Source organism: Haliotis rufescens, unplaced genomic scaffold, assembly GCF_023055435.1.
Source record: "Haliotis rufescens isolate VD_foot unplaced genomic scaffold, xgHalRufe1.0.p SCAF_20, whole genome shotgun sequence".
Classification (NCBI taxonomy): Eukaryota; Metazoa; Mollusca; class Gastropoda; order Lepetellida; family Haliotidae; genus Haliotis; species Haliotis rufescens.
Genome location: NW_025963891.1, coordinates 18225365 through 18251088, shown reverse-complemented (window position 1 = coordinate 18251088; position 25724 = coordinate 18225365). Strand labels below are relative to the sequence as shown.

At 38.1% G+C, this 25724-nt stretch overlaps 1 protein-coding gene across 1 annotated transcript in view; it reads left to right on the top strand.

The window, feature by feature from the left end:
* Nucleotides 1-25724, top strand: part of LOC124132950 — a 60277-nt gene that overhangs the window by 13004 nt on the left and 21549 nt on the right. The window contains exons 5-11 of the mRNA XM_046497134.2: nt 969-1132; nt 2473-2671; nt 5492-5625; nt 6360-6486; nt 8165-8344; nt 8833-8880; nt 9829-10014. Coding sequence (XP_046353090.2) covers nt 969-1132; nt 2473-2671; nt 5492-5625; nt 6360-6486; nt 8165-8344; nt 8833-8880; nt 9829-10014 — 1038 coding nt within the window. The remainder of the gene's footprint in view (nt 1-968; nt 1133-2472; nt 2672-5491; nt 5626-6359; nt 6487-8164; nt 8345-8832; nt 8881-9828; nt 10015-25724) is intronic.

The following is a 25724-nucleotide window of genomic DNA, read 5'->3' as shown; positions in this document are numbered from 1 at the left end:
CTCTCCGGACTTGTCACCCATTGAACACCTGTGGGACCATCTCGGTAGACAGTTGCGACGACGTGCACAGCCACCAACCACCATACCACAGCTGGAACAGGCTCTGCGAGAAGAGTGGCAGCGGATCCCTAATGACGTCATCCGACGGTTGACCTTTTCCATGAGAAGGCGTGTCCTGGCTTGCATTAACTCAAATGGGGGTCATACGAGGTACTGAGACCACTCGCATGGCCTTCATACCTGGGACTGTCATCATTTCTACAAGTGGATTTTTGATGAGTGACAGCCTATGGACGTTATTGTCAACTGAAAAGTTTTATGTGGCCACAAATCTTTAAATCCATTCTAAACATGTTTGAAAATGACTCAACAATGACATTAAACATTACAATCACAATAAAGTTTGCCCTGTCTTGTTTTACTGTCAGAATAGTGGGGTGTGTACTTTCTTTTGTACTTCAGTTTAGATAAAAAGGCAAAATAACTCACGAAAAGACTACTTTCTGAACGTCATGTAGCTTTCGGGAGCACGTGTAGCCTGATGGTTCGAGTACCCACAATTCAAAGTGCTAATTTGCGCCTGTTTATTGAGCCGTGCAAGGAATCCCGGGTCTTGGTTCGAATCCCTTAGTTTCTTTGGTGAGCATCCTGTTCTTGTTCCTAAATGTAACGGTAAAGTAGTAAAATACCGTCACTTCGGACTTTCCTCCAACGTTAAACTGACACGCCATGATAAGTATGACTGACGTGATGTTCAAGGCAACGTTAACCTTCACCCCATCATCAAGTTTTCACAATGCAAATAAAACCACATTATTGTTTGTAAAATCAAACCAAAATGATCATTTACAAAATCGTTTTCAAGAAGTATTTTTCTCTTTCTGAAATTAAACATAGGAGCAATCCACAGAAGCAAATAACTATTCCTATTGCGAGGCATATATATGTATGGCATTCCTTGGTTGTAGACTATCCGATGGATGCCAGGGTACAAGGCCAAAGCACTGTTGGACAAACTGAAACAGGCGTATCCCTTGCCGTCAGACTGGGACATCCCGCTGCTGACGTTGGTTCCCGACGCTCTGACGGAGAAGGATGTGGACCTTGTTCAAAGCTCGGCGTTTTGTGAAAGGTAATGGCCGATGGTTGTGTCTCAAAGGGCGATAACTCTCCTATCACTTCCGTCGCTCGTTCCCCAGGCGAATGTGCGTTGGGACAACCTTTTATATGTAGAGACAGAGCCAAGTAAAAAAGCTTCCACGTTGAAAACTCATTAAAAAACGGTCGTTTACTTGGTTAAGGGCTCCCTCAACTTCTGCTTGGCACTCTTAAATTCAAACCGAACTGAGTTTGTGAAACAACAGACTATCATTACATAGAGTCGGATCTAAATGTCACATTGCAAAGACATGGAATTTCAAAGACATATACATTACATATTTCAAAGAACATACGTAACACATTTCAAAGGTATAAGTATGATATATACCTTAGTCATAACCATTACGGGGCTGTCGGGTATCCTAGCGGTTAAAGCGTTCGCTCGTCACGCCGAAGACCCGGGTTCGATTCCCGACAAGGGTACAATGTGTGAAGCCCATTTCTGGTGTCCCCCGCCGTGATATTGCTGGAATATTGCTAAAAGCGGCGTAAAACCAAACTCACTCACTCACTCACTCACCCACTCATAACCATTACACTTAAGAAAAATTAGGATTTATTTCAAAGGCATGGAAAATAAATTCAAAGACATATACATGACACATTCAAAGGGAGATACGTAACACATCCAAAGGTATACACATGACACATATAAAGGCATACAAATGAATCGATCAAAAGCATTTTCATGACACATTCAAAGGAACACCGGGGGCACGGGTGGCCCAGTCGTCTAAGGCGCCGCAATTCGCTGTGCAGATCTAGAGTTGCGTCCCTTGGGCACGCCAGAAACCTATGATTGTGGGTTCGAATCCCGGTTCGCCCCGATTATGTTTCTAGGTTTGTCAGCACCATACCCGTGCTCGTGGGTTTCACCGAAGTGGTAAACGTCTGAGACCTGCATCACTTCGGGCTTTCCTCCCACATTAAGCTGACACGCCGTAATATAACTGGAATATTGTTAAAAGCGGCGTTAAAACACAACTCACTCCCTCACTCACTCACTCACTCAAAGGAACACCAAATTGGACATGATCATGATGTTCGAGGGTCAGCACCAAACACGTGCCGATGGATCCAACCAAAGTGATAATGTCGATCACTAAAGTTTTACATGCCTCATAGCGAAGATTGCAGTGAGCTTGTTGTCGTTGTTAAAGCGCTCTTGGTTGAAGATCGTCTTTCCAGTGGCACCTTATGTGAAGGCCATGCTTTGTATCCCCGTCGATTGATATTGCTGATATGCTCTTGGCTTTATTCAATATCGTGATATTTTAATTTAATTATTTTTTATTTAATTGAAATATGTAGCACCCAGATGGAACGTCTCGTACACAATGACTTCTACAACTACATAACCCGGGGAGTGAAGATTCGAATTGCTGAACGGATCCGAAGCTGTGTTGGTCAGCCACTGTCCTCATGGTCAGCCGACACGCTACAGATGTACGCTCCGTATATTATCTACCTGTCCGAGAAGCAACTGTTAGCCGAGATGCCCATGTCAACAGTATGTATTATTGTCAAGACAAGTAGGATTAGCCCAGCTTGTTGCTAGCCTTATTGTTTATTGCACCCCATACACCAAAAACTAGGATATCCGAACAGTCACCGTCGGCTGTCCTTCCGTCCGAATAGCCAACTTGGTTTCCAGAGCTCAAGTCTTTATATAGTACCGTTTGCTTATGGTTTATAAATTACTTCTATTGATTTCAAAATAGTTTTCATTTTCAACTCGTAACAGTAAAACCTGTCAAAGTAATCTCGTGAAGACTGAATGAATCTTTCACTATGTTATATAGGCCGTTATTTATTTCGTTTCTTTGGTTATTAGACCATCGTTTACAACAAATATACGTCAAGCTAAGTGAAAACGTTTAAAGTTACAAATTGTCCTTATGCAATAAACGACTGCCAAGAAATGCCACTCAAACAATATCTCCATTACATCCGACGATATACTCCTGTATAACAAAATATTACTTCAGTACTTAAGGCCACCGTCGACTTCGCCCTAAAATATGCACCTGGACCCTGCGTGTGCATGCGTTGTGCAGAATTGCGTCCTTTGGTAATCAGGATCCACTTAGCCTGTCCTCGAACCCAAATTTGCCCAGGGGCTGAATAGCTACGACCCCAATACACTCAGCCACGTTCAATCAGTCATGTCAGGGAAGTGAGGCACCAGTAAGTAACCTAAAACTGTTGCTGGTCGTTTTTCAGTAAGTAACCTAAAACTGTTAATGGTCGTTTTTTCAGTAACTAACCTAAAACTGTTGCTGGTCGTTTTTCAGTAAGTAACCTAAAACTGTTAATGGCCCTTTTTTCAGTAAGTAACCTAAAACTGTTGCTGGTCGTTTTTTCAGTAAGTAACCTAAAACTGTTGCTGGTCGTTTTTCAGTAAGTAACCTAAAACTGTTAATGGCCCTTTTTTCAGTAAGTAACCTAAAACTGTTTATGGTCGTTTTTTCAGTAAGTAACCTAAAACTGTTGCTGGTCGTTTTTCAGTAAGTAACCTAAAACTGTTAATGGTCCTTTTTTCAGTAAGTAACCTAAAACTGTTGCTGGTCGTTTTTCAGTAAGTAACCTAAAACTGTTACTGGTCCTTTTTCCAGTAAGTAACCTAGAACTGTTACTGGTCGTTTTTGAGTAAGTAACCTAAAACTGTTAATGGTCCTTTTTTCAGTAAGTAACCTAAAACTGTTACTGGTCGTTTTGGAGTAAGTAACCTAAAACTGTTAATGGTCCTTTTTTCAGTAAGTAACCTTATACTGTTACTGGTCGTTTTTGAGTAAGTAACAAAAAACTGTTAATGGTCCTTTTTTCAGTAAGTAACCTAAAACTGTTGCTGGTCGTTTTTCAGTAAGTAACCTAAAACTGTTGCTGGTCGTTTTTTCAGTAAGTAACCTAGAACTGTTGCTGGTCGTTTTTCAGTAAGTAACCTAAAACTGTTAATGGCCCTTTTTTCAGTAAGTAACCTAAAACTGTTTATGGTCGTTTTTTCAGTAAGTAACCTAAAACTGTTGCTGGTCGTTTTTCAGTAAGTAACCTAAAACTGTTAATGGTCCTTTTTTCAGTGAGTAACCTAAAACTGTTGCTGGTCGTTTTTCAGTAAGTAACCTAAAACTGTTAATGGTCCTTTTTCCAGTAAGTAACCTAAAACTGTTACTGGTCGTTTTTCAGTAAGTAACCTAAAACTGTTAATGGTCCTTTTTTCAGTAAGTAACCTAAAACTGTTACTGGTCGTTTTTCAGTAAGTAACCTAAAACTGTTAATGGTCCTTTTTTCAGTAAGTAACCTTATACTGTTACTGGTCGTTTTTGAGTAAGTAACCTAAAACTGTTTATGGTCGTTTTTTCAGTAAGTAACCTAAAACTGTTGCTGGTCGTTTTTCAGTAAGTAACCTAAAACTGTTAATGGTCCTTTTTTCAGTGAGTAACCTAAAACTGTTACTCATCGTTTTTCAGTAAGTAACCTAAAACTGTTACTGGTCGTTTTTCAGTAAGTAACCTAAAACTGTTACTCATCGTTTTTGAGTAAGTAACCTAAAACTGTTACTTGTCGTTTTTCAGTAAGTAACCTAAAACTGTTACTCATCGTTTTTCAGTAAGTAACCTAAAACTGTTGCTGGTCGTTTTTCAGTAAGTAACCTAAAACTGTTACTTGTCGTTTTTCAGTAAGTTACCTAAAACTGTTACTCATCGTTTTTCAGTAAGTAACCTAAAACTGTTACTTGTCGTTTTTCAGTAAGTAACCTAAAACTGTTACTTGTCGTTTTTCAGTAAGTAACCTAAAACTGTTACTCATCGTTTTTCAGTAAGTAACCTAAAACTGTTACTTGTCGTTTTTCAGTAAGTAACCTAAAACTGTTACTTGTCGTTTTTCAGTAAGTAACCTAAAACTGTTACTCATCGTTTTTCAGTAAGTAACCTAAAACTGTTACTTGTCGTTTTTCAGTAGGTAACCTAAAACTGTTACTTGTCGTTTTTCAGTAAGTAACCTAAAACTGTTACTTGTCGTTTTTCAGTAAGTGTTCTGATGGTTTCCTCCAGGTTGCGGGGGCACGCTCGTCTAAGGGGCCGCAATTCGGTGTGCAGAGTTGCGTCCCTTCGACGCGCCGGAAACCTATGATTGTCGATTCGAATCCCGGTTCGCCCCGATTATTTTTCTAGGTTTGTCAGCACCAACACCGTGCTTGTAGGTTTCACCAAAGTGGTAAACCTGCATCTATTCGGGCTTTCCTCCCGCATCAAGCTGACACGCCGTGATATAACTGGAATAGAACTGTTCAAAGCGGCGTTAAACACAACTCACTCACTCCTTCCTCCAGGTGGCTGCCCACATAGCTATGTTCATCAATGAGACTGACATTATGCGGACGAAGTTCTTCAATGCGGTGGCCTGGCTTGTCGAGACGTACTGGCTTGAGGCATCCGGAACCCTGGACGACCAAACAAAAACTCTGTAAGTAATGCTTTAGTCATCAACGTTACATGCACCCCGTCAGGAGAGGGGAGTAGCCTTGTAACGTTACAGCTCGGAAGACCGGGTTCGCTTGGGATCACTCAACTTAGAGGAGTTGGAATATTCCCATTAGCTGCATTATAAAAAAAAGTCATAACTGCCGGACAAGAAATATACACTTGAAAACTGGATTTGACCAAAACATTACAATCGTTATCAAAAGGTTACAAGGCTGAAAACAGTCGCCGAAACGGTAAAAAACACAAATATGTACTCATATCTAATACATCAGCATCGAAAAAACATGTCTTGTTTGTTTCATGTTAAGTCGCCTTCAGACATGGGTGTAAATTTTTTCCCCTGCAGATAAGTAATATTTTTCCCACCGTCCCTCCCTCCGCCAATCACTCCGGGGACAACTGTCACGGACCAACACATCAATCTTATATTAGCCAATGGGGTTTTCTTGAACAACAATATCAGGAATTGCTCGGTGTTATTTATCTCAGGAGTATAATAATATTGCCCTTCTTTATATGTAACTCAATTCGGGGTGGGGTAGCCCATTGGTTAAAGCGTTTGCTCCTCACGTCGAACACCCAGGTTCGATTCCCAACATGGGAACAATGTATGAAGCCCATTTTTGGTGTCCCCCGCCGTGATATTGCTGAATTATTGCTTAAAGCGGAGTAAAACAATACCCAGTCTCTAACTCAATTCCTTTTCATTATTAGACTCGTGTGTGTGAATCTGAAATTTGCAATGGACGACAAATTCTTCGCCAGTTTGAGCAACGATGAGATGAAGATCTATTTTGAGCTCAAAGATGTGTGTTCTCCTCTTAAAATATCTGAGGCAGAAGTAAGTATACCTAACTATGAACAGTTGGTATAAACAAGGGTGAAAGTGCACCTTGCTTGTATTAACGCTGACACCCTTCGGCCCTTCCATAACTTGTAATCGGGTTGGTTGGTTGGTTGGTTTGTTGTTTAACGCCGCACTCTGCAATATTCCAGCTATACGACGGCGGTCTGTAAATAATCGAGTCTGGACCAGACAATCCAGTGATTGATATCATGAGCATCGATCCACGCAATTGGGATCGATGACATGCATCAGCCAAGTCAGCGAGCCTGACCACCCGATCCCATTAGTCGCCTTTTACAACAAGCATAGTCACCCTTTACGGTAAGCATGGGTTGCTGAAGACCTATTCTACCCCGGAATCTTCACGGGTCACTTGTAATCGGGGTAAGCCGTTGTGCATATCATGCAAAGTAACTGTGAGCATATAGATTGATAGGTGGATATTTGTAATATTAGGATAAAACTACTTATGGACAATATGGCTTAAAACTTTATCACTGGCTCACTCTCAGCGTGTACAGAATCACCACTTGACATATAAGGGTACCGTACATGTGGTTTATGTATTTGAGGGTAAGAAAAAAGCACAACTACTTCTTCCATTTCAAACTGATGTTATTGCATCGGTGGGGGCGGTTGGGTAGCCTTGTGGTTAAAGCGTTCGCTCGTCACGCCGAAGACCCGGGTTCAATTAACGACTTGGGTACAATGTGTCAAGCCCATTTCTGGTGTCCCCCGCCGTGATATTGCTGGAATATTTCTAAAACCAGGGTAAAACCAAACTCACTCACTCACACTAATGGGGAATTACTATTACCAGCTACCCCGTCATATTTGGAGTAAATTGCTTGAAATCTTTTATGTCTCTGTTGCAATTGAAAAAAAATAACAAAAGATTCGACTGTCTAGCGAGTCATGGAACATCAATACTCTTCAAATCATGAAAGCAAAAGAGGATTTTGGTTTACTTGCTTTAATTATATACTTGCTTAATAATCAATAAGAATATAATTTCACAGTTTTGTGATAAAGGTGGCGATATAATCGCCTCGCGGTGTCATTCATTCAATTAGGAAACGGACAATAAAACACTGCAGGGAGAAAAAAACATGGTTTATTTTCCACTCCCTGCAGCGTTTTATTGTACGACAAAGAACTCCCACTCGTCGTTTATTTCTTCTGTGAGATATCAACATTTGTACAGCCTTTTCAAGGATATCAGTTATTTGTACAAGCTTTAAAACATTTACCCGTATTTAAATAGTGATGACTCCCCGAATACAATCCAGCCTTCGGCAATGTCGGACAACTCCATTTTGGTTAGGTTTGGTATTTTCACAATTGTCACGTCGATTATCTGCACCTTTTCTCCCAGTACCGATTGTCATATCTCGCCCACTTTAGGGTGCGATCGTTCGACCATTGCGTTCATCTGCGCTGTCCAGCTACATCTATATAGGGAACAACTCACTAGACACCTCCCTCTCAAAATGACGTCGCCTAATTTACGACGTCAACAAGTTGCGAGCGCATGTTCGAATCTATATGAATGACGCCATGATAGAACAATGTTTTATCGTGAAATAAACCACGCTTCGTTATTTATTGTTCTTTCCGATTTATGGTGTCGGTATGTTATATTTGTGATTAAGCAAGCTTTTTCACTGAACAGGTCGCGCCTGTGATTGAGTTATACGTAGCGGCACAAGGATTCACATGGGATGTGGAACACTTATCGCTGTTCGGGGACATTATGGGAGGAGTGCGACTGTCCATTCTCGAGGCTATTCCTACAAGTCTGTTCTGCGACAACTGGGTGTCTCTCAAAGACACGGGCTTCCCTTATCCGGTGGTATATGTACATTTTTACCTTTTTGCTAAATGTACATCTGTGAATCCAGACGCCATGCTCTAAGTAACAAAGGACACTGGTCGCCTAGCTGTCCAAGAGTTGCGTCCCTTTGGCGAGCCAAAAAATTGTGGTCGTGGTTCGAGTCTTAGAATCACTCTGATTATGTTTCTAGTTTTGTCAGCCCCATACCCTGTGCTCGTGGGTTTTTACTAATGTGGTAAACGTCTAAGACCTGCACCATTTCGAGCTTTCCTCACATCAAGCTGGCACGACGCAATGTAACTGGAATACTGTTTAAAGCGGCTTTTAACCAAATTCACTTGCCCAGTCTAAGCTATATTTCTGTGAGATGGGTTTTCATTACTAAATGGAAAAGGTTAAAAGAAAGCGAATCTCAACACGTGTACATCAAGCTTATTAACTTATCCGATTTTTATATGGTGTTATCACAGAACAAACACTACACTAATTAGTATATAATGTTTCAGATATTGTCACTGAGGGAGAAGTGTAAAGACATCATAAAATTAGCACCGGTGAGTACTACTGACCACCGCATGTTATCTGGTCACGGGGTATATGTATACACTTTATACTGTGCTGGAAGAAATAGATAAGATAATGTGTTTATGTATGAAACGCTTCTTTTGTTTTATATCAAAACATGCAAAACCATAGAAAATATAGCTGCAAATCATAAAATTATTTTAATTTTATTTTTTCTATGTCTTTCTTTTTACACACTTTGAGAAGAAAATATGCACCTTTTGAAACCACACGCTCAGTATTGACTAGCTACGATGATTATTATTAAAGACACAAAATTGTGCTTCATAGTTTTATGATTTCTTCAGTTTCGGTGCAGACTGATTTGTTACAACATTCAAAGCTTTTAATTTTTTTTATGGTAGACAAGTGGAGGATATTTCCTTATTTGAGGCGTCAGCGACAAAAATTATGTCCGATACAATTCCCTATTTTCACTTGTACCATATTTTCCCGTGTTGTTTTAGGTTAACAATTGACTTGCCTTTGCATGTGTTTGTGACGGGTGCCACCGGTGGGGCAGGATAAGCTTACCTTTTCGCTCACACCTGGTATCATCACTATTTGATAGTGATTCATGAACACATGCTCATGATTCAGTCGGAGTCGTACTATCAACTCTGCTTTTGGTAGAGATTTCTTATGAATATGTAAAGGTTTTGTCGCTCTCATTTACAAATACAGTAAACTACGGTTATAACGAACACGCTTATAACGAATTACGGTTATAACGAACTAAAATTAGTAGTCACTTTGAGTTCGTTATAACCGTAGTTTACTGTATATTTGTTACAGTGATACAATATGACGTGTGAACTAATTGTATATGCTGTCTTCCACGACACTGCTTCTTCATTCAAGTGACGGTACATTACAACGTCTACCTAGATGTTCGATACTACTTTGCTACCTAAAATAACACACGTTTATGTCTCCAGTTTGATTCCTGGGACTGTACCAAAATTGAGTCTTTGGGGAGCTTTCTGGTCGTGGTGACGGAGACAGAAGCCGATATCATCCCCGCGACCGCCTTCATGGAGTGCTCGGTCTACCTGCAGGAAGTGGCTGACAGGACCGGGGTATGCCAGAAGAATCCCGCACTTTGTGACGTCGTTGTCGGGAAGGTGAGTGAACACCACACTCAAAGAGTCAAGGTTGTCGGTAATATTAGTAAACACCAAACTCCATGTGACGTCATTGTCGGGAAGGTTAGTAAACACCAAACTCAATGAGTCAAGGTTGTCGGTAATATTAGTAAACACCAAACTCCATGTGACGTCATTGTCGGGAAGGTTTGTAAACACCAAACTCAATGAGTCAAGGTTGTCGGTAATATTAGTAAACACCAAACTCTATGTGACGTCGTTGTCTGGAAGGTTTGTAAACACCAAACTCAATGAGTCAAGGTTGTCGGTAAGGTGAGTAAACACCAAACTCAGTGTGACAAGGTTGTCGGTAATATTAGTAAACACCAAACTCCATGTGACGTCATTGTCGGGAAGGTTAGTAAACACCAAACTCAATGAGTCAAGGTTGTCGGTAATATTAGTAAACACCAAACTCTATGTGACGTCATTGTCGGGAAGGTTAGTAAACACCAAACTCAATGAGTCAAGGTTGTCGGTAATATTAGTAAACACCAAACTCTATCTGACGTCGTTGTCGGGAAGGTTAGTAAACACCAAACTTAATGAGTCAAGGTTTTCGGTAATATTAGTAAACACCAAACTCCATGTGACGTCGTTGTCTGGAAGGTTAGTAAACACCAAACTAAATGAGTCAAGGTTGCCGGTAATATTAGTAAACACCAAACTCTATCTGACGTCGTTGTCGGGAAGGTTAGTAAACACCAAACTCAGTGTGACAATGTTGTCGGTATTATTAGTAAACACCAAACTCTATGTGACGCCGTTGTCTGGAAGGTTAGTAAACACTAAACTTAATGAGTCAAGGTTCTCGGGAAGGTGAGTAAACACCAAACTCAGTGTGACAAGGTTGTCGGGAAGGTTGATGAACACCTAAATCTATATGACGTCGATGTCGGGAAGGTTTGTGAACACCCTGCTCCTTGTGACGTCTTTGTCAAGAAGGTAAGTGAACTTTAAACATCAAAGTTTCAAAGTTTATTTCAGAAGAAAGGCCATTTGCCCACGTACAATTAATTACAAAAATCAATTTTGAGACAGATGTGCGTTTTGTCAAACAAATTGAGAGTTGTACATAAACTTTGCACAATTAACCAACATCAATTGCTTATTGCATGACAACAGAGAATACAATTTTCTTAAACATGGGTTATGACAATAATATTTTGGGAAATATCTGTTTCATAAATGCTTATAATATGGACATACTAACATTAACTTTAAACATCAAGCTCCTTGTGACGTCTTTGTCTGGAAGGTTTGTAAACACCAAACTCTATATAACGTCGTTGTTAGGAAGATTACGAAACAACAAACTCTAGTATGTGACGCCGTTGTCCGGAAGGTTAGTGAAAACCTTGCTCTATATGACGTCGTTGTCAGGAAGGTTACGAAACACCAAACTCTAGTATGTGACGCCGTTGTCCCGGTAGGTAAGTGAAAACCTTGCTCTATATGACGTCGTTGTCAGGAAGGTTACGAAACACCAAACTCTAGTATGTGACGCCGTTTTCCGGAAGGTTAGTGAACACCTTGCTCTATATGACGTCGTTGTCAGGAAGGTTACGAAACACCAAACTCTAGTATGTGACGCCGTTGTCCCGGTAGGTTAGTGAAAACCTTGCTCTATATGACGTCGTTGTCAGGAAGGTTACGAAACACCAAACTCTAGTATGTGACGCCGTTGTCCGGAAGGTTAGTGAACACCTTGCTCTATATGACGTCGTTGTAAAGAAGTTTAGAACGCATGTAGCCTTATTTGGCTTCGCCATGATGTTGGGGGAGCATCTGCCTCTACATAACGTCGTTGTCATGCAGGAAGGTTAATTCGCAGCCGGCTCTCTCTGATATTCGGCGGCACGGACGGCCCAGTCATCAAAGCGCCGCGATTCGCTGGGCAGAGTTGCGTCCCTTGGGCACGCTAGAAACCTATGATTGTGGGTTCGAATCCCGGTTCGCCGCGATTATGTTTGGTTTGCCAGCACAAAAAACGTGCTCGTGGGTTTCACCGAAGTGGTAAACGCCTGAGACCTGCATCACTTCGGGCTTTCCTCCCACATTAACCTGGCATGCCGCGATATAACTGGAATACTGTTGAAAGCTCACTCACTCATACACTCTGACATGCACTCCTTGTACCTTATATACAAAATAATGTATAGTTTTATATGACGGAAACTCAATGGGGACCATTAATAAGATATGATGATCAAACACTATGTACCATTATCTCTAAAGCATATCTTTACATTAAAGAAAAACATAATTCAGATTTTGATGTGATATCTTAAAGGGGTGTATGATTTAGATAGAAGCAATGTTACCTTTGTTGAATGTTTACGAAGCCAAACTCGAAATATATTTCGATACCATTCAGCCACCAAAAACACCCCAAAGCATGTGAAGCAGAATTCAGGTAGAGTTTAAGTCAAAATATTACCCAAAATAAGAAATATCGACACTTTGACGTACACAAATGTATGATGTAGGCTTTGTCTATTGTGTTTCTGCATGAAAGTATGACAGACTCAGCTGAGAACAAAAATACAAAATACAATTGAATACAAAAGGTCGATTTTATACAGTACCGGTACAATAAGCTAGGGCAACTTTGCCCTGTAATCATCAAAGCTGACGGTTTGTTTCATGCTAAAGCAACCTTTTCAGCGCCTATATTTCTTTACAGATCTGTATTTGCCGATTGAATGCAAGCATCACATCTACATGAATTCTGCTGCTGTGAATAATGCAAAATTGAAACCTGAAGTAAACACGTCCCATTTTAATTCTGGAAACCCAAAAGTCCAGAAACTCTACGCTCTTTCCCCAGTCTCGGTTAAAGGTATTTACAAAATTAAACATTCCGTTTTCATGGGAACATACCAAGGAAGAAAAAATGAAAAAAAAATTGTTTAAAAACTCAATATTTAGATTATGTCGCCCATGGGCCTGCCCATGGGCGAAGTGTGGCCCATGGGCCTGCCCATGGGCGAAGTCTGGCCCATGGGTAGGCCCATGGGCAGGCCCATGGGCGAGAATATGTTCCTTTACTTAAAACTCATGTTTTTGTTTCGCAAATACATTTAATGTATTTATTGAAGTGTCATGACACAAAATTTAACTCATTTTAACTTAATTCAACTATTTTATAGCGATATTGAAATATTTCGCCCATGGGCGAGAAAAAGGTTTGGCCCATGGGCGAGAATATGTTCCTTTACTTAAAACTCATGATTTTGTTTCGCAAATACATTAAATGTATTTATTGAAGTATCATGACACAAAATTTAACTCATTTTAACTTAATTCAACGATTTTATAGCGATATTGAAATATTTCGCCCATGGGCGAGAAAAAGGTTTGGCCCATGGGCGAGAACATGTTCCTTTACTTAAAACTCATGATTTTGTTTCGCAAATACATTAAATGTATTTATTGAAGTATCATGACACAAAATTTAACTCATTTTAACTTAATTCAACTATTTTATAGCGATATTAAAATATTTCGCCCATGGGCGAGAAAAAGGTTTGGCCCATGGGTAGGCCCATGGGCAGGCCCATGGGCGAGAATATGTTCCTTTACTTAAAACTCATGATTTTGTTTCGCAAATACATTTAATGTATTTATTGAAGTATCATGACACAAAATTTAACTCATTTTAACTTAATTCAACGATTTTATAGCGATATTGAAATATTTCGCCCATGGGCGAGAAAAAGGTTTGCCCCATGGGCGAGAATATGTTCCTTTACTTAAAACTCAGGATTTTGTTTCGCAAATACATTAAATGTATTTATTGAAGTATCATGACACAAAATTTAACTCATTTTAACTTAATTGAACTATTTTATAGCGATATTGAAATATTTCGCCCATGGGCGAGAAAAAGGTTTGGCCCATGGGCAGGCCCATGGGCGAGAACATGTTCCTTTACTCAAAACTCATGTTTTTGTAGCGATCTTTAATGAACCCGGCCTTACCTCTCAAAACGTTTTGACAGTTTATCATACGAATTCATGTGCGTGTACTCCAATTCATTGGAGTTATTTTCCACAACATTAAATTTTAGTTAGTTTCTATTTCATTTCCCGTTTTTTATGTCCCGTTGATACATCACACTGGGCAATTACGTGACACTAGGTATGCAATATACAGGTACGCGTGCGCGTATTTTAATGAAAAAAACTATTCGTCTTTTATTGCATAACGTTTGGCTGAATATCTTACATTCTAACGAAATCTCGAAATAATTATTTAATTACAAGCAGTGTCGAACTGACCAGTAGGAATTATGTTTCAATGCGATTGAGGAAAACGTGAGTGAATATTGTGACACTAAAGCAACTTTTAACTGCATTGTCACTTTTGGTATGAAAATGGAAATAGTTAAGAAAAACGTAACAGCCTTCTTATGATAATTCTCATATTCTCATTAGTACGTTGTGTCTAATTACAGTGTCGGCCTTATTTACAGGTGATTCTACAATACTTGTTGTCAGTCAATTACAATCTGCCACACCACGCGTGAATAAACAGTTATGCAGGTGTTGCTGTGGGCAAATACCTAGCCTGTACATGTATATTTTTGTGGATACATGTATTACATATTTTCGTTGATATGTGGATATATTAAGCACCAAGACACAAAAAGTTTATGAAAGATGAATTTGTGCCTTGATATATATATTCAACGCGAACGATGCTTGTATTTTCTCCGCGATCCTGATGTGTATCATCGTTTAATTGGTCTTTCATTAAAAGTATGTTGTGAGGCGATATCAAAGGAGCCGCTCAATATACACAGTGTCGTCCGTTTCGCGTGAACTACCACCCTACCCTGTCAGTAAGAGTTATGTAATCGGCACACAAATATATTTGGTGCGATGTCAGTGTGGAAGGAGTTTGAATTACGTCCGCCAGTGGCCACAGAAAGTATAGTACCAATCAACAAGGCCAATGCCGTACTAATAACCTAGTGACTCTCGTAACAACGGCTGTCAATATGTCTGCTACATCTACCATACCATCATCCCTGTCACAACTGGCGTATTAACGGTTTATTCAACAAATTATTGTAGAAATGTCGTTACCAGACTAACGTACGTCGTATTCAGTCCTCAACTGGATGTCACATTCCTTATATCAGTTAACAGCCCTGTTTGTGAAAATATTTACTAGACATAAGATTTAAAGACTAATAAAATCAATTGTAAGATCGCATAGACCATAAAACGGAACAAAATATGTCTTGGTATCATCTCTTGTGTATTAGATGATGGCAATGACCGGAAATGTTATAACGTTAGATTAAGAAGGAGAAACATTAAAGTGTTTTACAATACTTGGAAACATGAGCAATAAGATGTAGCAACATAAACATGCATGGAATAGGGACAAAGGATGAAAACAAATTGAAAAGGATTTTAATACAAAATTAATCGAACTAAATAACTTGCCTGAACAGAAGGGGTACCCAAACTTGTTTGACAGTTATTCGTGTGTTGTAGACTGTCGAATGGGACTCATGTGTGTACGTAGCGTACGCATATCTATTGCAAGTTTTAGTACCTAACACTTTCTCTTTTTGTGTTTTGTTTGTTTGTTAGTTGTATAACGCCACACTTAGCAATATTTCAGCTGTATGACGGCGGTCTGTAAATAATCGGGTCTGGACCAGACAATCCAGTGATTGACATCATGTGCATCGATCCACGCAATTGGGATACGATGACATGCATCAACCAAGTCAGCGAGCCTGACCACCCGATCCCGGTAGTCGCTTCTTACGACAAGCGCTGTCGCCCTTTTACGCCAAGAATGGTTTGTTGAAGATCTTCACGGGTCTATTGAATGCAGGGATTTGTATAAAGTCATCAGACAGCATACAATGCCACCTAAAAATTATACTCAGTGTCTCCGCAAAGTAATATAGTACGGTACTTAGAGTACATGTGAGATTATACTCAGATTAGGGAGATGTTTAATCCATATAACGTGTTATTATTCTACCTAACAATGTATTTAATGAAATGAATGCAAAATAAACTCAACGGCTAAAAGGTTTCATTGAAAAAACTACCCCTAGTCTTGACTAATAAAACAACTGCAACCCGACACAGATTAAACGCAACTTACAAACACAATCATAATCTGGTTAGTCTGTATCACTCAACGAGGCCGCTTACTCTGCCCACAGTATGACAGTATTGGGCAGTTCAGTAATTAGGAGCCAAAACCAGACAGGTACGCTGGTCACACTTGACTGGTCTGACTGATGATTAGGTCGTCTGACAATTGGGAGTGAACCATAGCAAGAAGTATCTGCGAAACTATTTGCTCCTTTTATGGGACCGATTAGTTTTATGACCATGGGCCTCGGCACAAGCGTGGTGTTGGAAGACAAGTTATACATGTACATCCGATATGGTGACTGTTTTTCGCTATTCATATTCTAAATACATTCATAATACCACAACATTTTAGTACTCCTTGAAACTTTACAATCACTTCAATATGTACAATAGATTGAACGAGAACACTTGATATATTGCAGATTATTAAATCATTGTCTCTATTATCAGCCGCTACGTCCGATCGTTTGCATTGTACAAAGAAATATTTTATCTGTCCTTTTGCAGATTAAGCCTCAGAATGTGCTCATTCGAATTAGGAACGAAAATAATTGCTTCTCGTGAGTATATATGATACAGTTAAAAGTTACTTGTACACTGTAGACGTATTCACTTTAAAGTCGCATACGACCTTCGCGAGCGAGTTGAATGATCCAGGTTAATTGGAACGAAGTCTAGAAAGGGTTATAAAGTTTTGTATTTGGTAATGTGTAGGTTTGTTAAATATGATTTTTTAAATTCCTTTTATTTCAATATGTAAAAACATAACTATGCGCTTAAAAACAGAGCTGACTTGATGGGAGATAGCCACCTCAGTTTGTCTGTTGGACACGGTTTAACCTTGCTGTGTCCTCACCCTGGTTGTTGTTACCGTTGTTATAAGGGATTAAGAGCTACGGCTCATTGCATTTTTGGTTACAGTCTGTATCACTAAAGTGGACATGTGCAGGTGAACTCTGTTCAATTAGTATATGAAATGCCCCAAAATGTGAACTCCAGACAATAATAACCTGAGGGTAAATCCACGTGCGTCTGCCTTTCCCCTCGTTCACCTTCGAAATCCTTGATTATTATATCATGCCAGAGTTCTGAAATTCAGTGACAATGTTGCTGAACAGTAGAATGTGATGGACGTTTTGTGCAGAACCTGTTTGACACTATGGGTTCCAGGACCACTAACACTCTGAGCTGAAAAAGTTTGGTCCTAACCGCACCCAACATCTACAAGTTTGACAATAGTTTTATATTCCAAAAGGATGATCCCTTATGTACTTTTCTCAATACTCTCACAAATAACAACATTGAGGGTGTGGCCACTGATAGTCATGTCAGCACTGATAACCGCACTTATAATTATTACCCAATCAGTGATAGTAAACATAAGTTTGCTTGTAAATTAAGTGATATCCTCTCTACTGGTGACAATGTTCATACTGTCACCAATGTACAAGAAAATAAGGGCATGACTGTTGATGCTGATAATGTACGAGAAAACGAGGGCATGACTGTCGATGCTGATAATGTACAAGAAAATGAGGGCATGATTGTCGATGCTGATAATGTACAAGAAAATGAGGGCATGACTGTCGATGTTGATAATGTACAAGAAAATGAGGGAATGACTGTTGATGATGATAATGTACAAGAAAATAAGGGCATGACTGTTGATGCTGATAATGTACGAGAAAATGAGGGCATGACTGTCGATGCTGATAATGTACAAGAAAATGAGGGCATGACTGTCTTTGCTGATAATGTACAAGAAAATGAGGGCATGACTGTTGATGCTGATAATGTACGAGAAAATGAGGGCATGACTGTCGATGTTGATAATGTACAAGAAAATGAGGGCATGACTGTTGATGCTGATAATGTACGAGAAAATGAGGGCATGACTGTTGATGCTGATAATGTACAAGAAAATGAGGGAATGACTGTCGATGCTGATAATGTACAAGAAAATGAGGGCATGACTGTCGATGCTGATAATGTACAAGAAATTGAGGGCATGACTGTCGATGCTGATAATGTACAAGAAAATGAGGGCATGATTGTCGATGCTGATAATGTACAAGAAAATGAGGGCATGACTGTCGATGCTGATAATGTACAAGAAAATGAGGGCATGACTGTCGATGCTGATAATGTTGATGTTTTTAATGAATGTATAGATGATAACAGTGAAATTGTTGATGAAGATGATGGTGATGGTGATGATGACGATGACGATGAAAATGATAATGTTTATTATGCAAGTAACCACAATCATCTAAGACTACTTTCATTAAATGTATGTGGCCTCAGAAAGCGGTTAGAATATCAAGAATTTACCAATTTGATTAAAAACAAGGATATCATAGGATTTCAGGAAACCAAAACTGATTCTCTAGATGATCTTCAATTACCAGGTTATAAACTGTACTTTCAGCATAGGAATGGAGCAATTAGACGTTCAGGTGGCTTGGGGGTAGCAATAAGATGTGATTTGGAAAATTACATATCAGTTATAACAGAAGACGAATGTGAATATGTACTGTGGATAAAAATATCAAAGACACTTTGTAACACCAAACAAGATCTGTTTTTAGGAACAGTATATATACCTCCGGAAAATTCAAATTACTTTACAAGTGAGACATTCAATGAATTTGAAAAGAATTTACTTTATTTTCTCTCTTTGAGTGAGTATGTTATTTTGATGGGTGACTTCAATGCAAGAACTAAACAGCTATGTGATTATACTATATTCAATAAGCAAGTACTCAAGGAATTTGATATTGATATAAATGATATGGGTAATGAACTTGAGCCTGATAAATTATTAGATAAACTTAATATACCACAGTCCAGGGCTAATCAAGATAATGCAAGGGTTAATAATTCAGGTAATAAAATAATAGAGATATGTAAAAATCTTAACTTATTCATCTGTAATGGTAGACTGGGACAGGATAAAAATGTAGGTAAAATAACATGTAATGATGTTAGTGTAGTTGACTATGTTATAGCCTCCCCCTTGTGCTTACCTCTGTTTACTGACTTAGCCATTTTAGACTTCTCACCCCTGTATTCAGATGTGCACTGCCCAGTGTCCTTTTCTTTAGCCACCACTGTACTCCAAGAACAAACTGTAGGTATCCAGTCCGAAGTAAATACAGTACACAATACTCATCCCAGACCAAAACGTTATAATATAGATAGAACTAACAGGTTTCTACAACATTTAAATGCTGAAAAGGTAAACATTCTCACTCGGAAAGCACATGTGGCTAGACAAGGCCAAGCTGACCCACATCTGATCAATGACATAACTGAAGAGGCCGGGCACGTGCTGATAGACGCTGCACGCGCTGCCTTCGGGACCCGGAGGCAGGGTGTCGGTAAGAAATATAAGATGAACAAACCATGGTTTGGAAAGGAATGTATAAATGCTAGAAAAAGTTTTTATAAAGCAAAACGCCGCTTGAAAAGATTTAATTCTATTTATAACAAACGCCTGTTAAAATATGAATCTAAGGCTTATAAGAAATGTATGGATAAGCATATAAAACAATATAAAGATAACTTAGGTAAAATGTTAAGAGAAAAACACAAACACTCCCCAAAAGAGTTTTGGAAAATGTTAAAAGGAGATAAAAAAGATGACAATATTTGTCCTGAAATTGAAGATTTTTACCAGTTTTTTAAGTCACTCAATGAGACAACTTCAGAAGACCCGGAAATGAAGGAGTGTACTATGGATACACAATATGACTGTGAAACTTTAAATGGAGATATCACACCTGATGAAGTTATGATAGCAGTAAGAGAACTAAAGAGAAATAAAGCATCCGGTATTGATTTTATAGAAAATGATTATTTTATTGATAGTATTGATTTATTAACCCCTTTGTTAGTTGAACTATTTAACCTGATATTTGAAAAGGGTATACTTCCAGAACCTTGGTTAGTGGGTATAATTAAACCGATTTACAAGAAAAAGGGTGACCCACTTGACCCTAACTCGTATAGGCCAATCACTATCCTTAGTTGCTTTGGAAAACTATTCACCAGAATTTTAAACAACCGTTTAACTAAATTCTTAGATAAAAATAATATTCTAACACCTGCCCAAGCAGGATTCAGGAAATCTTTCTCAACTGCTGACAATATATTTGTAATTTATACGCTTATGCAAATTTTAAAAAATAATAAACAAAAATTATACTGCGCTTTCATAGACTTTACTAAAGCTTTTGACACTGTTTGGCGAGTGGGATTGTGGAGGAAAATGCAGACTATTGGCATCAAAGGTCGATTTCTTACGTTAGTTCAAAATATGTATAAAAATATTAAATCGTTGATACAGTGTGATGATAAAATGTCAGGTTACTTTCCTTGTAATATAGGTGTCAGACAGGGAGAAAACCTATCCCCTCTATTATTCTCAATTTTCATAAATGACGTGGAAATCTTTTTGCTTTCATCTGGGTGTGGAGGAGTTAATCTCAACTATGATCAAGATAAAGACTTAATTGTATGGATCCAATTCATAATTCTATTGTATGCAGATGATGCTGTATTATTTGATGAATCACCAGAAGGTTTACAGAAAGCCTTGGACACTTTTAATGAATATTGTGAAGAGTGGAAATTACATGTAAATATAAATAAAACAAAAATTGTGATTTTCGGTGGTGGCCCATCGAAAAATTCGAAACATAAATTCCACTATTCTGATAAAACTCTAGATATTGTCGACACTTATACGTATTTAGGAATTGTACTTCACAGGAATAGAAAACTAGTATCAAGTCTTAAGTCCCTCAGTGATAATGCTTTGAAAGCAATGTTTTGCCTGATAAAAAAATCAAGAAATTTAAATTTACCTTTGGACTGTGTATTATCAGCTTTTGATACGATGGTATTACCAATATTAACTTATGGTTCAGAAATCTGGGGCTTTGAAAATTTAGAAATTATAGAAAGAATACACCTCAAATTCCTCAGACTTATCACAGGATTAAGAAATTCAACTCCTCGTTATATGATATATGGCGAATTAGGTAGGCTACCATTAAGAATAATAATTTCTAAACGAATGATATCTTTCTGGCACAAATTAACATACCAAACTGGAGTGTATAAACTTTCACAGCTGTTATATCAATATCTGTCAATTAACGGGAACAAGACTGTTGCATCAACAAATCCCTGGGTTAGATGTGTTGTGAATATATTAGACAGTATTGGATTATCTTATGTATTTAACAATCCGTCAATCTGCACAACAAAGTGGCTAGTGTCAGAAGTAGAGCAAATACTTAAAGATCACTTTTTTCAGAAATGGAGAAGTGACGTTAATTCTAGTTCTAAAGGCTTATACTATAAACATTTAAAGGACACTCCGGTTCTCGATAAATATCTTCTATTGCCAAAACGAATAGCAATTCCAATACTACGATTTCGAACCTGTAATCATAATTTACCTAATGAGACTGGTCGATGGAAAAATATTCCCAAGGAAAATAGAACTTGTAAATTATGTAATTCCCCATCTATTGCTGATGAATTTCACTACTTATTCAGATGTAATTATTTTAAAAGAGAGAGGCGAACATTTCTCTCACCATATTATACTGAATGGCCAAATATTATAAAATTTGTAAAACTCTTATCAACAACAAACACACAGGATCTAAAAAAATTATCGAGATTCATTGTAAAAATGTCCATTAGTATTAAAAATGCTAGGTAATCACATGTTGTTATTAATTGCCATCTTGTCTGCTTTTTGTACATATGCATAATTATTTATTGTAATATGCTCTTGTACCACCTTTTGTGGTTTCTGAGAATAAACTGATTCTGATTCTGTAAGCTTATAGACATCATTAAGAAGTAATTAACAGTCCCATGCTGAGACCTTTCTCAAAATTCAGACCGGTGGCAGGCTGCCAACAAAGAGAAGAAAATAGCGCAACCCCGACACGAGTGTGCTCAGTCAAACAATGAACTTACGACCGGCAGAACACAACTCCAGTTGAGTATGCCGATGCTGTATCTCAGCCGTGTTGGCCTGAAAATTTAAACATGCTAATTAAATCCAAAATCGTATAATCATTTTTAATAGAAACCGTATCTTAATTTGTTCTTGCACTGCATCATATCGTGTATTTCATCTGTATATGTGTAATGTGTATATGTATCAATGACTACACTTATACCGCATATTCTGCAACAGACTATAATTAATCACCTTATTATTGTCTCTCTATTTACCATGGCTGACTGCACTAATACCCTTTTAACAGTGGACACCGATATCAGTATACATGTAGGCTTTTTGTTCAAAAAGGAATATGCAGGAAATTATATGTAACAATTAACTGTGTACTAATTACATGTTTGAATGTTATCAGTTTTACGTTCTGAGATACAGTGATGTAAGCATCTTCTAAAATCTTCTAAAAATATAATAAAATACAAAACTCTCTGCCGTAATTTTTTTGTGGAAATCATTCGATCAAGTAAAAATGACTGCGTGACAAGACGAATCAACTATTTATACCCGATAAAAGAAACTGCCGTATTTTAGGAACAGTGCTACAACAAGACATTTGAAATTTCTAACAAGCAGATACATTAGAGACAGTGACTAGACTACAGGTACGTAATCCGTATCAATCAAAGGTGTAAAAAAAATGAAAATCATATCTGTAGGAGACCTACCAAATTACCAAGTTTTATCATTACTATATTTATTACAATGCAGATACTTTAGTGATAGATTTTGTAGAGGAGAGGGCATACACACAAGTATATTGCTTCCGTGTGTGAATGCAGGTTGTACTTGGTATCTCAGTTCTCAGTTTCATACCGGTTGTATAACTGAATTTGCATATGGAACCATGCGTACAGCATGACAATTACTTGCTATTCGTCAGTTTACAACACACATAACACGGTCAAACAATTTTAGGCACCGCTTTTGCGAGTTATTTAGTACAATAATGTTTTATTAAAATCTATTTCAATTTGTTTTCACCATTTTCCCTATTGACAGTCGTTGTTACGTGCGTCACTAGGTAATTAGTACGGATTGACCTTGTTTATTGTTTCTATACTTTGAGGATTTCTGTGGCAAGTGGCGGACGTAATTCAAACTCCTTCCGCACTGACACCGCATCAAATATATTTGTGTACCGATTACATAACTCTAATGGACAGGGTGGGTTGGTAGTTCACCGGACGACACTGTGTATATTGGGCGGCTCCTTTGATATCTCCTCCAAACATACGTTTATTGAATGACCCCATTAAACGATGATACACATCTCGATGAATATATCAAGGCACTAATTCATCTTTCATAAACATTTTTTTGTCTTTGTGCTTAATATATCCACATATCAACGAACATTTGTAAAACATGTATCCTAAAAAAAAATAAACATTTTCAGGCTAGGTATTTGCCCACCGCAACACCTGCAGAACTGTTTATTCACGCGTGGTGTGGTAGATCGTAATTGACCGAGAGCAGGTATTGTAGAATCACCTGTAAATAAGGCCGACACTGTAATTAGATACAACTTACTAATGAGAATTATCATAAGAAGGCTGTTGTTTTTTCTGAACTGTTACCATTTTCATACCAAAAGTGACAATGCAGTTAAAAGTTGCTTTAGTGTCACAATATTCACTCACGTTTTCCTCAATCGCATTAAAACATAATTCCCACTGGTCAGTTCGAAACCGCATGTAATTAAATAATTATTTCGAGATTTCGTTAGAATGTAAGATATTCAGCCAAACGTTATGCAATAAAAGACGAATAGTTTTTTTCATTAAAATACGCGCACGCGTACCTGTATATTGCATACCTAGTGTCACGTAATTGCCCAGTGTGATGTATCAACGGGACATAAAACGGGAAATGAAATATAAACTAACTAAAATTTAATGTTGTGGAAAACAACTCCAATGAATTGGAGTACACGCACATGAATTCGTATGATAAACTGTCAAAACGTTTTGAGAGGTAAGGCCGGGTTCATTAAAGATTGCTACAATATGTAAAACAGGTGAAATTTGTAGAACTAAAGGAAACATCCAACCAAATGCCCTTTTTAAATAGTAATGTAATGATATAATATAAAGTATATTTCACATGATACAATATACTTTGCAAACAGTTAGTTGATGCTTGAAAGGGACTGACGAAAACATGGGCGAAATATTTTAATAACGCCGTAAAATAGTTGAATTAAGTAAAAATTAGTTAAATATTGTGTCATGATACTTGAATAAATACATTTAATGTATTTGCGAAACAAAAACATGAGTTTTAAGTTAAGGAACATGTTCTCGCCCATGGGCCTGCCCATGGGCCAAACCTTTTCTCGCCCATGGGCGAAATATTTCAATATCGCTATAAAATCGTTGAATTAAGTTAAAATGAGTTAAATTTGGTGTCATGGTACTTGAATGAATACATTAAATGTATTTGCGAAACAAAAACATGAGTTTTAAGTAAAGGAACATATTCTCGCCCATGGGCCTACCCATGGGCCTACCCATGGGCCAAACCTTTTTCTCGCCCATGGGCGAAATATTTCAATATCGCTATAAAATAGTTGAATTAAGTTAAAATGAGTTAAATTTGGTGTCATGATACTTCAATGAATACATTAAATGTATTTGCGAAACAAAAACATGAGTTTTAAGTAAAGGAACATGGTCTCGCCCATTGGCCTGCCCATGGGCCAAACCTTTTCTCGCCCATGGGCGAAATATTTCAATATCGCTATAAAATCGTTGAATTAAGTTAAAATGAGTTAAATTTGGTGTCATGGTACTTGAATGAATACATTAAATGTATTTGCGAAACAAAAACATGAGTTTTAAGTAAAGGAACATATTCTCGCCCATGGGCCTGCCCATGGGCCTACCCATGGGCCAAACCTTTTTCTCGCCCATGGGCGAAATATTTCAATATCGCTATAAAATCGTTGAATTAAGTTAAAATGAGTTAAATTTTGTGTCATGATACTTCAATAAATACATTTAATGTATTTGCGAAACAAAATCATGAGTTTTAAGTAAAGGAACATATTCTCGCCCATGGGCCAAACCTTTTTCTCGCCCATGGGGGAAATATTTCAATATCGCTATAAAATCGTTGAATTAAGTTAAAATGAGTTAAATTTTGTGTCATGATACTTCAATGAATACATTAAATGTATTTGCGAAACAAAAACATGAGTTTTAAGTAAAGGAACATATTCTCGCCCATGGGCCTGCCCATGGGCCTGCCCATGGGCCAGACTTCGCCCATGGGCAGGCCCATGGGCAGGCCCATGGGCGACATAGTCTAAATATTGAGTTTTTAAACAATTTTTTTTTCATTTTTTCTTCCTTGGTATGTTCCCATGAAAACGGCATGTTTAATTTTGTAAATACCTTTAACCGAGACTGGGGAAAGAGCGTAGAGTTTCTGGACTTTTGGGTTTCCAGAATTAAAATGGGACGTGTTAGTAGCATTTTATGCAAACTTATTTAAAAGTTGGTTATTAT